This window comes from Lipotes vexillifer, unplaced genomic scaffold, assembly GCF_000442215.2.
Source record: "Lipotes vexillifer unplaced genomic scaffold, Lipotes_vexillifer_v1.1 scaffold402, whole genome shotgun sequence".
Classification (NCBI taxonomy): Eukaryota; Metazoa; Chordata; class Mammalia; order Artiodactyla; family Lipotidae; genus Lipotes; species Lipotes vexillifer.
Window position 1 is genome coordinate 682,005 of NW_006798409.1, and position 16,150 is coordinate 698,154.

Sequence of the window (16,150 nt, forward strand, 5' to 3'; positions counted from 1 at the left end):
GAAAACACTAATCTGAAAAAATATATACCCCAATGTTCATTGCAACATTATTTACAATAGCCAAGGTATGGTAGCCACCTCAGTGCCCATCAATAGACGAGTGGATAAAGAAGATGTGGTGTATATATATATATATATATATATATATATATATATATATATATATGGAATATTACACAGCCTTATAAAAGAACGGAATTTGCAACAACATGGATGGACCTAGAGGGTATTATGCTAAGTGAAATAAGTCAGAAAGAGAAAGACAAATACTGTATGATTTCACTTAAATGTGGAATCTAAACAACAAAGCAAATGAACAAACATAACCAAACAGAAACAGAGTCATAAGTACAGAGTGTTTGCCAGAGTGGAAGGAGATGGAGGGAGGAAAGAAATAGGTGAGGGAGATTAAGAGATACAAACTTTCAGTTACAAAATAAATGTCACTGTTATGAAATGTACAATATGGGGAATACAGTCAATAATTCTGTAATATCTTTGTATGGTGACAGATGGTAACTAGACTTATGGTGGCCATTTTGAAATATACAGAAATATTAAATCATTATGTTGTATACCGGTAACTAACATAGTGTTGTTGGTCAGTTATACTTCAAAAACAAACAAACTCACAGAAAAAAGTCTGTGGTTACCAGAGGCAGCGGGTGGGGAGAGGGGAATTGGGTGAGGTAGACAAAAGGTACAAATTTCCAGTTACAAGATAAATAAGTACCAGGGATGTACTGTACAACATGATAAATATAATTACCACTGCTGTGTGTTATATACAAAAGCTGTCAAGAGAGCAAATCCTAAGAGTTCTCACACAAGGAAAAAATTTTTTTTTCTAATTCTTTCATTTTGTATCTGTACAGGATGATGGATGGTCACTAAACTTCATTTCATGATATATGTAAGTCAAATCATTATGCTGTATACCTTAAACTGCAGTGCTGTATATATACAGTGCTGCAGTTATATCTCAATAAAGCTAGAAGAAAAATTTTTAATTTTTAAACTTTTAAAAATTAAGTTGGCTGATTACATTTGTTTTTTTGCTTCAAATTGTGCCTGATATGTAATAAGTACAATATATTTATTGAAAGGTATGTTTTTAACAAGTTTTCATTGTATGTCTAGGAGTTTCTGATTTATGAATTTGACTGCCATGTAGTATGATCCATAAAGATCCATGACTACTATATTTTCTTTATAGATTTTTACCATTTCTCATAATACCTCTTTTACCTAGTTAATGCTTTTGGTCTTGAATTCCTCTATATCTAATATTATTAATGTCACTCCAGCTTTCTTTTCCAGTTTTCTTTAAATTATTGTTTTATTGTTGTAAATAACATATGTCTCAATCTATGTTAAAATCTAATACCACTGACAACTCCAATTCCAGTGTAGTCAAGTAACATCCTATAAACTCTCTAACAAATAATGACTATAAACTCTGGGTGAAGTTTTTAAAATAAATTTTCTTTAAAACAGAAGTAAAGGAAAAATAAGAGGAGAATGAACCAAAGTAAGAAGATTCAAGAGGAAGTTGACTTAAAGGATGAGAATGATTTGCACACTCAGGTTCACAGCTGCATTATTCACAATAGCCAAGAGGTGGAAACAATACAAATATCATCAGTGGATGAATGGATGAGCATACATACAATGGAATACTATTCAGCCTTAAAAAAGAAGGAAAGGAAATCCTGACACATGCTACAACATAGATGAACCCTGAGTACATTATACTAAGTGAAATAAGCCAGTCACAAAAATACTATACTGTTTTATTTCACTTATATGAGGAATCTAAAATAGAAAAATTCATAGAAACAGAAAGTAAAATAGTGGTTACCAGGGACTGGGGATAGGGAGAAATGAGGAGTTGTATGCATATAGAGTTTCAGTTTTACAAAATGAAAAAGTTCTGGAGATCTTTTGCACAACAATGTAAATATACTTAACACTACTGAACAGTAAAGTTTTTGAAAAATGGTTTTAAAAAAAAGTGAGAATGGCACTGGGTGAGTTGCTGGTCTCAGGGCTTAAGCCTGAGAATAAGAAATCTTGTGAGAGACATAAAACCACAACAGTAAACCCACAGTTTTTTTGCCTGAAAAATCTAAACAAAACAGAATTTGGGGCACCCACAGCCCCTAGAAAATGAGGACAGATTCCTGGACAGGAGAGAGGCAGATGGAGGGAGTCTCAAATTCTGTTTATAAACTCTGCCAAAATCTCCAGCTGAGCCCAGAGCAATGTGTGCATGGGACTGGTTTCAGCTAAAGAATAAAGAGGTCAACTCAGATTTAAGCTGCTACTAGAAACACAGAGTTTGCAGTTTGAGTACAACAAAGTAAATGCCTACTGAAACAAACAAACAAAAAATCAACATTTTTCAGAGGAATGTAACAAAATACAGTCTGCACAACACAACCTTCACTATCTCCAAGTATCCAAAACACTTGAAGTATAAAGAACAGGAAAATGTGACCCATCCTCAAAAGAAAAAAAAATAAATAGAGACCAATCCAGAAAGAACCCAGATGTTGGAATTAGCAGACAAAACTTTAAAGCAGCTATTATAACTGTGCTCAAAGATGTAAAGGAAAATATGCATACGATGCTGAAACAATTAGAAATCTCAGCAGAGAAATAAAAACTATAAAAATCAAACAAGTGGGACATTCTATAACAGAAAAAATACAATATCTGAAATTTAAAACTCACTAGACTGGATGCAGAATGAAGATGACAGAGGAAAAAATAAGTGAACTTAAAGACAGACAACAGAAATTATCCAATTTGAAGACCAGAGAGAAACGAGATTTTTCAAAAATTAAAAAAGCTTCAGGGAAATATGGGATAATGACAAAAGACTTATCATATGTAATTAGAGTGTCAGAAGGGGAGATGAGAAAAAATGGGGTAGAAATAATATCTGAAAATATAATGGCTGAAAACTTCTTAAATGTGGTAAAAGACATATATATTTACAGATTCCAGAATCTCAGCAAATCTCAATAAGGATAAACAGAAAGAAAACTATGCCCAGGTACACCATAATCAAACAGCTGAAAACCAAAGATGAAGAGAAAATCTTGAAAGCTACCACAGAAGAATGACATATTACATACAGGGAACAAGGATTCAAGTAATCTTCATGTCTCATTAGAAACAATGAAGACCAGAAGACAGAAGGAAACAACATTTAAAGTGTCAAAAAATTGTCTGAGTAAATGTAAAAGGTTACATTTACTCTTTAAAAAAAAAAATACATAGGATTGTTCAATGCAAAAATTATAATACTGTATAGTTGAGGTGATGATATACAAAAATGTAATATACATGATACATATAGCACAAAGGATAGGGGATGGTAAATGGATATATATGATTGCAATGTCTGTTCATATTATAAAGTGTTATAAGATTAACTATAGACCATGAAATATTAAGAATGTACACTACAATCTCTAGAGCAACCAAAAATAGTTTTGCATTACAAAACAAATGGAAGAAGTATTGCTAAAAAGCCAAAAAATAAAAGGGAATTCTAAAGTACATCCAAATAACCCAAAACAAAGCAAAAGCACATAGAATACAGGAATAAAAGGAGGGGGGACAAATAAAAAACAAGTAATAAAATGATAAATCTAAACACAATTAATTCAACGATTACTTAAATATTAATAAACTAAATGGTCCAGTTGACAACAGAGATTGTTAGAATGAATAAAAAATGCACAAGATCCAATTCTATGTTGTCTACATGGGTAAGTTGGAAGTAAATGGATGGAAAAAGATATACCATGCAAACAGTAAGCATAAGAAGTCTGGAACATCTTTTTAAAACAGCTTTTTTTAAAAATCATAACATACAGATAAAAAGACAAAGAGTATTACCAGGAATTTAAAAAAGATATTAGATGATAATAAAAGGGGCAATTCATTAGAAAGTCACAATCATAAATGTGATTGTGCTTTTAAAACGTATGAAGCATAAATTAGCCAGATTAAAGGGAAGAACAGACAATTCACATAACTGGAGATCTAACACCCCTTTCTCGTCAACTGTACAACAACTATTCAAGAATCCAGGCTAGGAAATTTCAGCCTCTCCAAATTTTTTAGAACAACTGATAGAGTTGGTTTGACTCTTTCTACAATATTAATTCATTAGAGCTCGTCTGTCTTCTCTCATGTTTTTCCTTCCCTTCGTTTTGCTGACCTAAGTTTGTCTCCATTCTGTTTTCCTCAGCTCTGCCCCCGTTCTGCTAATCTAGATGTTCTGATCACAGTTCAGAACTCTCTTAATAACTCACAGTTACATGATATGAACGATCCCCAACAAAATGATTTACCTCTCCTGCCCCCCACTGAGCCCAGACCTTCAGAGCATTGGTATTTCCCTCCTTTTCTCCATATCCCCAAACCAGAATGGATATTCTCACATATGTCATTGTTCCCATATGGCCTTCCACAACTCCTGGCTTTTTCTGAGGTTGTTTAAAATTCCTGACGTCGGGCTTCCCTGGTGGCGCAGTGGTTGAGAGTCCGCCTGCCGATGCAGGGGACACGGGTTCGTGCCCTGGTCCGGGAAGATCCCACATGCCGCGGAGCGGCTGCGCCCGTGAGCCATGGCTGCTGAGCCTGCGCGTCCGGAGCCTGTGCTCCGCAACGGGAGAAGCCACAAAAGTGAGAAGCCCGCATACCGCAAAAAAAAAAAAAAAAAAAAAAAATTCCTGACGTCACTATTTTGACAAGGTTTTCCTTTACAGAAGTGGTTCTCAGCTTTAGGAGCACATTAAAGTCCCCTGGGGCCTCCCCACCCAGAGATTTCCATTCAGCCCATCGTGGCTACGGCCCTGGCATCTCCTGGTACTAACAGCTCCCCTGGTGCTTCTCCTGTGCATCTAGGGCTGAGGCCGACTGCCAGGGTCTGCCTGCTCCAGGTTTCTCGGGGGCCTGCCCCGCCCCCAGCCCAGCTCACACTCACCGCTTCTCCCAGGGAAGACCCCTCTGTGGGCCACCGCCGGGACTAAGGGCAGGATGGAGGTGGGGTGAGAGGGGTTCAACTGCCAGGCTGCTTCAAATCACTGCCCAGGGCCCCTCCTGCAGTGCGAATGCCCCATCTGGGCCTGCAGGGCCCTGAGAGCTGTGCCCACCTTGGCCAACACCAGGGCTCGGTTCCTCCTTCAAACCAGCCCTTTCTGCTTTCCATCTTGCAGGGACTCTTGCCTAGTTTCTGGTCCTCAGACAGCACCCTCTGGTTTTCCTGCCCAGTCAGGAGACGAGGGGCTGGAGGGGAGGCTGCAGCATCACCTTCAAGTGGAGAGCCCTCTGCTGTATCTTACTCATGAGTTCTCTTCTCCTGCTCTTCACGCTTTTTTTTTCTCCTCACGCTTTTTATTTATTTATTTTTGCAGTAGGCCCTTGTTGGTTATCCATTTTATTTTTTTAATTTTTTTTTACTGTGCTAAAACTCACATAATCTAAAACATACTATTTTAACCAATTTAATTGTACATTTCAGTGGCACTAAGTACATTCACATTGTTGTGCAACTCTCACCATCAACCATCTCCCAAATTTCTCACCTTCCTAAACTGAAACTCTGTCCCCATTAAACACTAATTCCCATTCCCTCTCCCCACCCCCTGGCCCCTGGCATCTACCGATGTACTTTCTGACTATGAATTTGACTATTCTAGGTACCTCGTATAAGTGGAATCAAACAGTATTTGTCTGCACCTAATGTATACTGGAACGCATTTTAACACATATATTACATTTTAATATATTTCCAGCAAACAGATTGTACCTTCTTTTTTTGCCCCTGTGCTATTCAGCAGGCCCTCACCAGCCATCTACTTCATACATAGGAGTGTACATATGTCAATCCCAATCTCCCAATCCATCCCACCTCCCCAACTTGGTATCCATACGTTAGTTCTCTACATATGTGTCTCTATTTCTGCTTTGCAAATAGGTTCATCTGTACCATTTTTCTAAATTCCACATATATGCGTTAGTACACGATATTTGTTTTTCTCTTCCTGACTTACTTTGCTCTGTATGACAGTCTCTAAGTCCATCCATGTCTCTGCAAATGGCACAATTTTATTCCTTTTTATGGCTGAGTAATATTCCATTGTATATATGTACCACGTCTTCTTTATCCATTCCTCTGTTGATGGATGGTTATCCATTTTAAATACAGTAGTGTGTACATGTCAATCCCAAACTCCCAATCTATCCCCCACTCTGACAATTCTCCCCAGTAACCATAAGTTCATTCTCTAAGTCTGTGAGTCTCTTTCTATTTTGTAAATAAGTTCAGTTGTATCATTTTTTAAGATTCCACATATAAGCAACAGCATATGACATTTGTCTTTCTCTGTCTTACTTAACTTCACCTAGTATGATAATCTTCGCTCTTTCTAGAGCTACTCTTGTTCATGCCCTAGGTCTCCTGTGGCTGACTTCCAGGCTCTGGCTTTCCCAAATGATTTCTATTTCTTTGCATTTTATTTTTGTGTTGGAGGTATTTCCTCCTGTTGATCTTGAACCACACGTGGGTCTCAATGGCATCCGTTCTCTCCACCGCTCATCTTGCAGTTTTAAATTAGGAAATTTCATAGTGTCTGTTTCTGCTCCAAATTCATGTCTTGTACCGAGTCCTCATCAAATGTTTCCGCCTCCCTCTCCTTCTTCCTTTCACCCTCTTTCCTTTGAAGGCCCCCCGGATCCTCTGTTCAGTCTGGTCTTCCTCCTTCAGGTTACTGGGAAACCCTGCACTTATTGAAATATTTTTGCCGTGACTCAAAATTGCTTTCAACGGAAGCTCACTAGTCACACCAGAAAATGAGGATCAAAACTTTTAATCACACGTCATTTTGGGCCCCAAATTATCCAGACATATTATCTGCACATTCTTCACCAGACTTGGATGCGTCCGAAGAGAGAGAATCCATCTTCTGCTAGAGGATGCGACCATGACCCCATCAGACGATTGGAACCCTCTTGAGCAATGTCAGTGTCACTGTGGGAAATGTCAGAATATCCTGGGGTGGCTGCTGTGACAATGGTCCCCACTGGGATGTTCAGATTCTGACACTGAATAGTCACGCCCTGACAGCATTCTGTAAACGTGATGCTTTGTCATTGTGATGACTGTACGTACCTCTACCAGTTACGGGAAAATCTATTTACATATATACATGTATATAACTGGATATTTTCCATTGGTGTCTTAATAATACTCCCCTGACTAAAATAACATATAGAAGACGTTGATCCTAGTGGTTCCTTGCATGATATTTGACAATGATGGTATAGGTTATCAATCCTAACTTTAGTTATTTGCTTTAAATGTTAACTCAGTCATCCTTTACTTCTTTAAGTTCAATCTAGCACAATCTAGGGCAGTAATTTTCAATCAGAGATTCCCATCATATACTCATGTAGTTTTACTAATATATAGTTGTTCAGGATCTACTCCAGACCGACTGAATCTCATTACTTGATATTCTTGATCTATTCCTACCACATATAGTAAGAATATGCTTGTCATTCATAGCATATTGCATGGTACATATGCTTGGTATATTCACAGTATAGTTCTCTGGATAATTCTTTGTATCAAGATTTTTTCTCTATTCATCCATTTTTATAAATAAGATAGAATGATCGCTGTTGTCTTTGAAAATAGACTTAGTGATTACATTTATATTTTGCCTAAAACTTTCTTGGAGTGACTTTATTGCTTCATTTTGCATGCCACAGAAACAACCTAATTTTTTAACCTATCACTAAGTACTTTTTAAAAAAATTTTTGAGGTAACATTGATTTATAACATTGTATAAGTTTCGTGTATACATTACATTTCTACTTCTGTATATCCTACAACGTGCTCACCACCAAAAATTTAGTTTCCATCCATCACTATACCGTTGACCACCTTTACCCGTATTGCCCTCTCCCTCACCCATCCCCTCTGGTGACCACTACTCTGTTCTCTGTATCTATGTATTTGGTTCTGTTTGTTCATTTATTCTGTTTGTTTGTTCATTAGATTTTTATGTTGCACATATTGAGTGAAATCATACAGTATTTGTCTTTTTCCATCTAATTTATTTCACTTCTCATAATACCTTCAAGGTCCATCCACGTTGTCACAAATGGCAAGATTTCATCTTTTTATGGCTGAATAGTATTCCAGTGTGTGAGTGCGTGCGTGCGTGTGTGTGTGTGTGTGTGTGTGTGTGTGTGTGTGTGTATCACATCTTCTTTATCCATTCATCTATTGATGGGCACTTAGGTTGCTTCCATATCTCAGCTATTGTAAATAATGCCACAATAAACATCAGGGTGCATGTATCTTTTAGAATTTGAATTCCTTTTTGAGGAATCGCCATACTGTCTTCCATAGTGGCTGCACCAACTTACATTCCCACCAACAGTGTATAAGGGTTCCCTTTTCTCCAAATCCTCCTCAACACTTTTTATTTGTTGTCTTTTTGTTGACAGCCCTACTGACAGATGTGAGGTGCTATCTCTTTGTGGTTTTGATTCACATTTCCCTGATGATTAGTGATGTTGAGCATCTTTTCATGTAACTGTTGGCCATCTGTATGTCTTTGGAAAAATGTCTATTCAGGTCCTCTGCCCATTTTTAATTGGGTTGTTTGTTTTTCTGATGTCAAATTATATGAGTTCTTTGTATATTTTGGATATTATCACATATTGTCACATATATTGTTTGCAAATATCAGTAGGTGGGAGAAAAAGTAGACTTTTTGTTTTGTTGATCTCTTCCTTTGCTGTGCAAAAGCTTTTTAGTTTGATGTCATTCAGTTTGTTTATTTTTGCTTTTGTTTCCCTTGCCTGAGGAGAAAGATCCAAAAAAATACTGCTAGACCAATGTCAAACAGTGTACTACCTAGGTTTTCTTCTAGAAGTTTCACGGTTTCAGGTCTTACGTTCAAGTCTCTAATCCATTTTAAGTTAATTTTGGTGTATGGTGTGAGATGGTGGTTTGATTTCAATTTTTTTACATCTTACTGTCCAACTGTCCCAATAACATCTAATGAAGAGTCTATCCTTTCACAATTTTACATTCTTTGCTCTTTTGTCTTTTCTTTCCCTGGGAGTTTGGGATTAGCAGATGCAAACTATCACACTTGAATGGACAGCACAGGGAACTATATCCAATATCTGGAGATAAGCCGTAACGGAAAAGAATATTAAAAAAGAATGTCTATATGTGTATAACTGAGTCACTTTGATGTACAGCAGAGATGGGCACCACACTGTAAATCAGCTATACTTCAATAAGAAAAATAAAATAAAATAATGATGCTCATTGAATCAGATATGACCAGATACTTGTGAAGACCTGAGGTTGACTTTATGGAGGCAATGCTTACTTACAAAGCTCTCTTGGGAAAACTGGCCTGGTACTTGGCCTGGTACAGCCTGCCTAAGAAAACTGTTCTACAAGCAATAATGCTGCTTATAATGCTTAATATCATTTTATAAGCATACATTTTCCCCATAATAGTCAAGAGTATCTATTTTTAGCTTGAACAAGATTGATTTCCTTGCTGACACTTCTCCACCATGTTGTTTGCTACAAAACAATACTGTGACAAATAATATCGCTTCCATAAATCATCAAGTGTATGTCTTCCCAAAGGATACTTGAAGGACTTTGCCCCAAGTACACACCAACACCTACGAACCCGAGAAATGCTGACAGCACCAAAGGTTCTAGCGTGGACTGTGCTGCTAATTAGTGGAGTATCTTTGTGCAAATCACCTAAACTTCTTGGGCTTCAAGTTCCTCCTTTGTGAAGAGAAGGCTCTGAACTGGATGTTAAGTCCCTCTAGGCTGAGCTCTATAATTCCATGGCCATCCCTTTCTCCTACTTAGGCAAAAAGAATTTCACACAATAGGACAAAACCTAAGCACAAACCAGGGTGAGATCTAAAATCTGAGATTAGGTAATTTTTTTAATGGGACAAGATGACGCAGAGCAGAGGGTGAGATAGAATTACATATATTAGGGTGGCTGTGTCTCAAAACGTAATGAAAAAAGCAATTTGCAGAAAATTCCAAAAAAGTATGATACCAATTAAGCATTAAAAATACAAAACAACACATGTACTGCTTGTGGAGATGAATACATAGTTTTATATATAGTCTTAAAATACCCATGATGTTCGTGGGCCCTAAGGAGCGAGGGAAACAAGGATGGGGAGAGAAACAAAGTGAGCTCATTGTTTCTCTGTAATGTGTGAGTTCTTTAACTAAAGCAAATATGATATCACCTTCACTTTGGCGAGGCATATCTATGAATATTTGCTAAATGAGTCCTTAACTTAGTGGTTGTTAAACAGGAGTGTGCATCAGAATCAACCAAAGAGCTTTTTAAAAATGAAGGTCGGGCTTCCCTGGTGGCGCAGTGGTTGAGAGTCCGCCCGCCGATGCGGGGGACACAGGTTCGTACCCCGGTCTGGGAAGATCCCACATGCCGCGGAGCGGCTGGGCCCGTGAGCCATGGCTGCTGAGCCTGCACGTCCGGAACCTGTGCTCCGCAACGGGAGAGGCCGCAACAGTGAGAGGCCCGCGTACCACAAAAAAAAAAAAAAAAAAATGAAGGTCCCTGACCCTCTCCCCTTATAATTTAGGGTCAGTAGGTCTGAAGCAGAACTCAAGCATCTTAATTTTTTAAAAACTGTCCAAGTGATTCTTTTGCAGAGCAGCCTATAATACAATACTAATATTTAAGATAAAATTAAACAAAAGATAAAAATGTCATAACAGCATTATTCATAATAGTCCCAAAGTGGAAACAACCCAAATGTCCATCAACTGATGAATCAATAAATAAAATATGGTCTATTCATACAACGGAATATCATTCTGCCATAAAAAGAACAGAAGTACTGATACACACTACTACATAGATGAACCTTGACAGCATTATGCTAAGTGAAAGAACCAGAAGCAAAGAACAAAATATTGTATGATTAGTCCAGGAGGCCCAGCAGTCAAATAAGAGGAATTTCAAAAAGAGCAAAGAAAAGAAAATGGAAACTAATGGGAAAAGAATGACCACAGAAATAGTACCTCCAACATCTTCCAGAACTGAAGGACATGACTTTCCAGATTACAGAAAGGCCCAGCAAGTGCCCAGCACAAACAAGGAAGAAAAGACCACTCCAAGCACCTCATCATACAACTTCAAAGCAAAAGAGAGGAACCTAAAGTCTCCCAGGAATGAGAAAAACAAAAACAGACACAAATACAGGGTCAGTAGACAGACTGGCACCAGGTTTCTCAACAACAGCCCTGGAAACTACTAAGAATATGGACCCGCAGCTTTCCAGTCCTGAGCAGAAGTGATGTCTTGCTGGGAGCTCTGCACCTTAGCACACAGAAAAGTCATCCACGAGGGGTGAAGGCAGGACCTACCATTTTCTGTAATAACCCTTGTAGCACTACTTGACCTTTTCAAAATTATACACATATTAATTGGATAAAAATTAAATTTTAATATTCAATTAACAGTCTTTTCATTAGAAATGAAGATACGCATTGGGGTACAAAGATGCACTTAAGATAAAAACTCATCACAGTACAGTCTCTCTTCAAAGCACAACAGAACCAGAAACCAAATTGTGAAATAGAATCTGATGGTCCTAAAATCAAGGAGGTTAAACCCTCTCATTGCTGATTCAATCCATCAGCAATTCTTACCAATTCTTCCTCTAAAACAGATACTAAAATCATCCACTTCTGTACTGTTCTATCCCCACCACCCTAGTCCACGCCACCACGACATCTCATCCGTTTTACTATAGTAATTTGTACCACTTCAATCCATTCATCCCACTGTAGCCAAAAAGAGTTCTAGACAAGGAAATAAAATTACTCCTCTGCTTAAAACCCTTACAGTGTATTAATGGCCCCTAAGATAGATTCCAGAGCACTGCTGTGGCCCATGGGCCGCCCACCTGCTGCTGCCACCTCCCATGGTGCCCCTTCCCTCTTCACTCCGGCAATTCAGGACTCAGGGCAGTCATGGCAGGTCTTAGGAGTCTCCAAGCCCTTTCCTGCCTCAGGGCCTTTGCATTTGCTCTTACCTTTGCCTGAAACACTCTTCCCTCCACCCTTCCTTTCCTTCTTCAAGACCCAAGTGACCTGAGTGTCCCCACCAAGAAATATACCTTAACACTGTTACCATCTCTTGAACATAATAGCTAAACTAACGTGACCCAGTTAACAAACTCCTATACCAAATAAAAAAGATCAAATTGCATGTAATAGCTTTTAGCACTTTTTTAAACGGTTAATAACGTGTATGAGATATGTTGCATTTAAGTTGACCAAAGCCAGAAAGATATTTCATTAAAAGGGAAATACCTTTATTTCCCTGTATAGAACCATTATCCCCTTATAGAACATTAACCAACTGTAAAATCTACCTGTTACCATTTGGAGAAGGAATTTGTGTTACACCTGCATGTGTTAACCTAAGCACTAAGAGACCTCAGGTGTCATCACCTGAAGAATGTGGACACATGGAAGACAGCACATCCACATGCCTCTGAGACACACCCATCTCTATAAGGTAGGATTTTTAGTGTGCGTCTCCTATGGTGAGAATTAATTGGGACTCAGTCATCACAAATCTCTTTTGAAATGAAGCTGGGCACAAACAGATTAGTTAAGAAATAAATGAATTAGACAAATGTGTGCTTGTCTTGTATCTATGGAGAGTCATGTATGAGATGCTTGGTAGAGGTGAGGAATGCAGTGAAGGTAAGGAATAAAACCAGGTGATCTTCACCAGACATTCAAATTCATGGTATTTGCTTTATTAGCATAATTCTTTATTTAATTGATATAATTATACATAATCAAAGATGAAACAACACCAGAGGGGAAAAGAAATCTGATGAAATTTACCTTGTTCTTGAGTCTTACTTTTTCCCTCCTCATCAGACAAAAAGAGCAAAATTCAATTCATTTTCAATAGAAATAATTAATATAGGAGTACATATCATTATAAAATTAACTAACATAAGCTGTCATGAGAAATTCATAACAAAATAATTTCATAGACACAACCTGAGAATTTATACTTTTACATATTTAATTAATGCACTTAAGATTATTGAATGTAATGATATTTCTTAGGTATTGTAAAGCTTACTATAACAAGGTGTAAACAGAGCAAAAATAATAAAAGCATAGTTTCGAAACATGCTTTAGTAGAAACCATGCATTATCTCTATGCATAAGACTTCATCAGAATAAGAAGTGTATTAAAATCATGTTAATTTAAAGATCATCACTTATTAAACAGTGTTGGTGCTGATTTTATCCTCACTTCTTATGACCTATATTGGACCCCAAGGGGGTGTTCAAGCTTACCTTTGAGCCTGGAGGGGGAGCCAAGCCAAGGAAGGAATAAATAATATTCTCTTCTTTTGCAGAGAAGAAAGAGTCAAAATCCTTGAAGCAAAGAAAAAGAATGATTAAACCCAGTGCACACTTGTGAGCCAGTATATTGACCTAAGTTAATATTTTTTATTTATTAGTCATTAAGTGAGGAGCTAACACAAAATGTTATCCCCATTTGCTTTGCCAAAATGATCAGGCCCAAATTTAGGAAATTGAACCATGAAGTTTACATTTGTTTTTACACACCTTCATTGTGCCTATTACAGTACAGTGAGAACACACACACACACACACACACACACACACACACACACACACACACAAATTGTTCCTGCTCAGGAATTGCTGACAACACGCAAACATACATACTGAGGAAGAACCTAGGGGCAGGACAGGAATAAAGACGCAGAAGTTGAGAATGGACTTGAGGACACGGGGAGGGGGAAGGGTAAGCTGGGATGAAGTGAGAGAGTGGCATGGATGTATATACACTACCAAATGTAAAATAGATAGCTAGTGGGAAGCAGCCACATAGCACAGGGAGATCAGCTTGGTGCTTTGTGACCACCTAGAGGGGTGGGATAGGGAAGGTGGGAGGGAGACACAAGAGGGAGGAGATATGGGGATATATGTATATATATAGCTGATTCACTTTGTTATAAAGCAGAAATTAACACACCATTGCAAAGCAATTATACTCCAATAGTTAAAAAAAAAAAACATACATAGTGGAAGGCTTCTCTAAAAGTTTCACATCTTTAGCTGGTTTCCTTATAATTTGACCCTATGGATTTGGACCCTAATCAGGGTCCAAACAACACAGGACTAAAACAATTAAACCAACACAGGATTTCTCTGCTGTTATTATAGTAGCTTCTAAGGGCCCAGACCTGTCTCAGGCCCTTCTGATATCAGGAGCCACAAGATTACAGAGGGTTTAGAAAGGCGCTTGTTTTGCCAAAATGGGAAAAACCTGGTAGCTGATAGAAACTGGAAGCTCAGTGAAACTCCACCCCCATGCCAGACCACATCCAGGTCAGCGCTTCACCAGGTGGGTCCAGCCCTAAACCAACTCTCCAGTAGTGTAGTTGTCAATAGCTCGGAAGAGTTTCACTTTTTATCATTAAACATAAAAGATACTCCCTGGCCACTTTCTTACTGCCAATCTTTGTCATTGGGGCTGTGTTGCAATTTCAACAGTGTTGCCAAAAGGCTCAGAAGGTACAGGGTTAGTCTGGCCTGAACTGAACAGGACACTCAAACTAACGAGGTCATGTTATTGCCTACCCTCCTCTTATGTGTGTTAAGAGTTTAAAACCAAAGACAGGCCACCTATATTGGGAAGAAAATGTTATGTACTTCTCGTGTGTTCATCTTAGCCTAAGATTTATTTTCCTACCTGTAGCCCTGATTCTCTCAGTGATTAATTTTCTTCTTTTGTACTGAATGTATTTTTTTAAACTGCCTCAAATCTTAGCTGAGGGAAATATAGCATGGTAAGTGATTCTTTGGTATCAGAAATTCTCACTAATTCCCAGAGCACACACTTACTAGGTGGTTGTTAAAGATTACATGATAGAATTCATTAGTAGTATAGCACTAATAAGTAGGTAAAAGGTAATAAAGTAAATTTATGCCAGTTTCTTAAAATTCCATAGATAAATATCTGATGATCTCTAGTTGTCAACTCTAGAAGCTTTCAAGTCAAGATAAGTTTTCTTATAATTGAACAGATTGTGTTTTGCTTCAACTTAAGTCCATATAGCTTCTTCAGAATTTCAGAGGACTGAAGAACAGTTTGTTCATATTTTTTACTTGATGTTAACAAATAGATATAGAAAATAATGAGTATGAAATGGTTTTTCAACTTCCAGTTACGTTAGTGTGGCAGATTAGATGCCCTAAAACACCATCTTGAAAAAAAAATTTTTAAGCCAGATTAAGAAAAAAATTATAAATGCATTGCTAAGCTGGTACTGGAAAAAAAAAAAAAGTATAGCCAAGTGAGATCAAGAATCCTAAGAATAAGCACACAACAAGGCCACCATCCACGCTGAGAGTTTCTTACAAAACCAGGAAATCTTTATCTTCCACTCTGATGCCACAGAGAGAAAAGAGGGAAGTGGATAAAGCCTGGGCCTCCTTAAGGTGGGGAGTTCTATAAAACACAAACACATAAACATACACACACATACACACACACACACACAGAGATATACATTTGTACACATAGACACATACATACATACACATACATACACATACATACACGTATATACATAGATGTATAGATACACATACAGACACACATACAGACACATATATATACACATGCATACATACACATACATATGCACATGCATACACATATACATAGATACACACATACATGCACATATATACATAAATACACAGACACACACACACCAGAACCCCACTGACAGCTCTACCCTCAATGTAAATATAAATGAGAAAAAATTTTGCCATGAAAAATAGAATGGAAGAAAACTTTCCTGATTCAACTTTGGTGCTCAGTGAAAGAGAAAACATTCTCTGAGAATTTATAACTACAAGCCAAAATTCATGAGAGTTTTTGATCCAAATTCCCATGACATGTGTGGTCCAGAAAATCTTCAAAGGAAATCAAGTTAAAAGGGTTCTAACTT

The 16,150-nt window shown here is 37.7% G+C and overlaps 1 protein-coding gene across 1 annotated transcript in view; it reads right to left on the reverse strand.

Annotated features, from left to right (window-relative positions):
* The window catches only part of SH3BGR (SH3 domain binding glutamate rich protein), a 58,841-nt gene that overhangs the window by 22,268 nt on the left and 20,423 nt on the right, over positions 1 to 16,150 (reverse strand). The window contains exon 3 of the mRNA XM_007470472.1: positions 13,455 to 13,535. Within this exon, the coding sequence (XP_007470534.1) occupies positions 13,455 to 13,535 (81 nt within the window). The remainder of the gene's footprint in view (positions 1 to 13,454; positions 13,536 to 16,150) is intronic.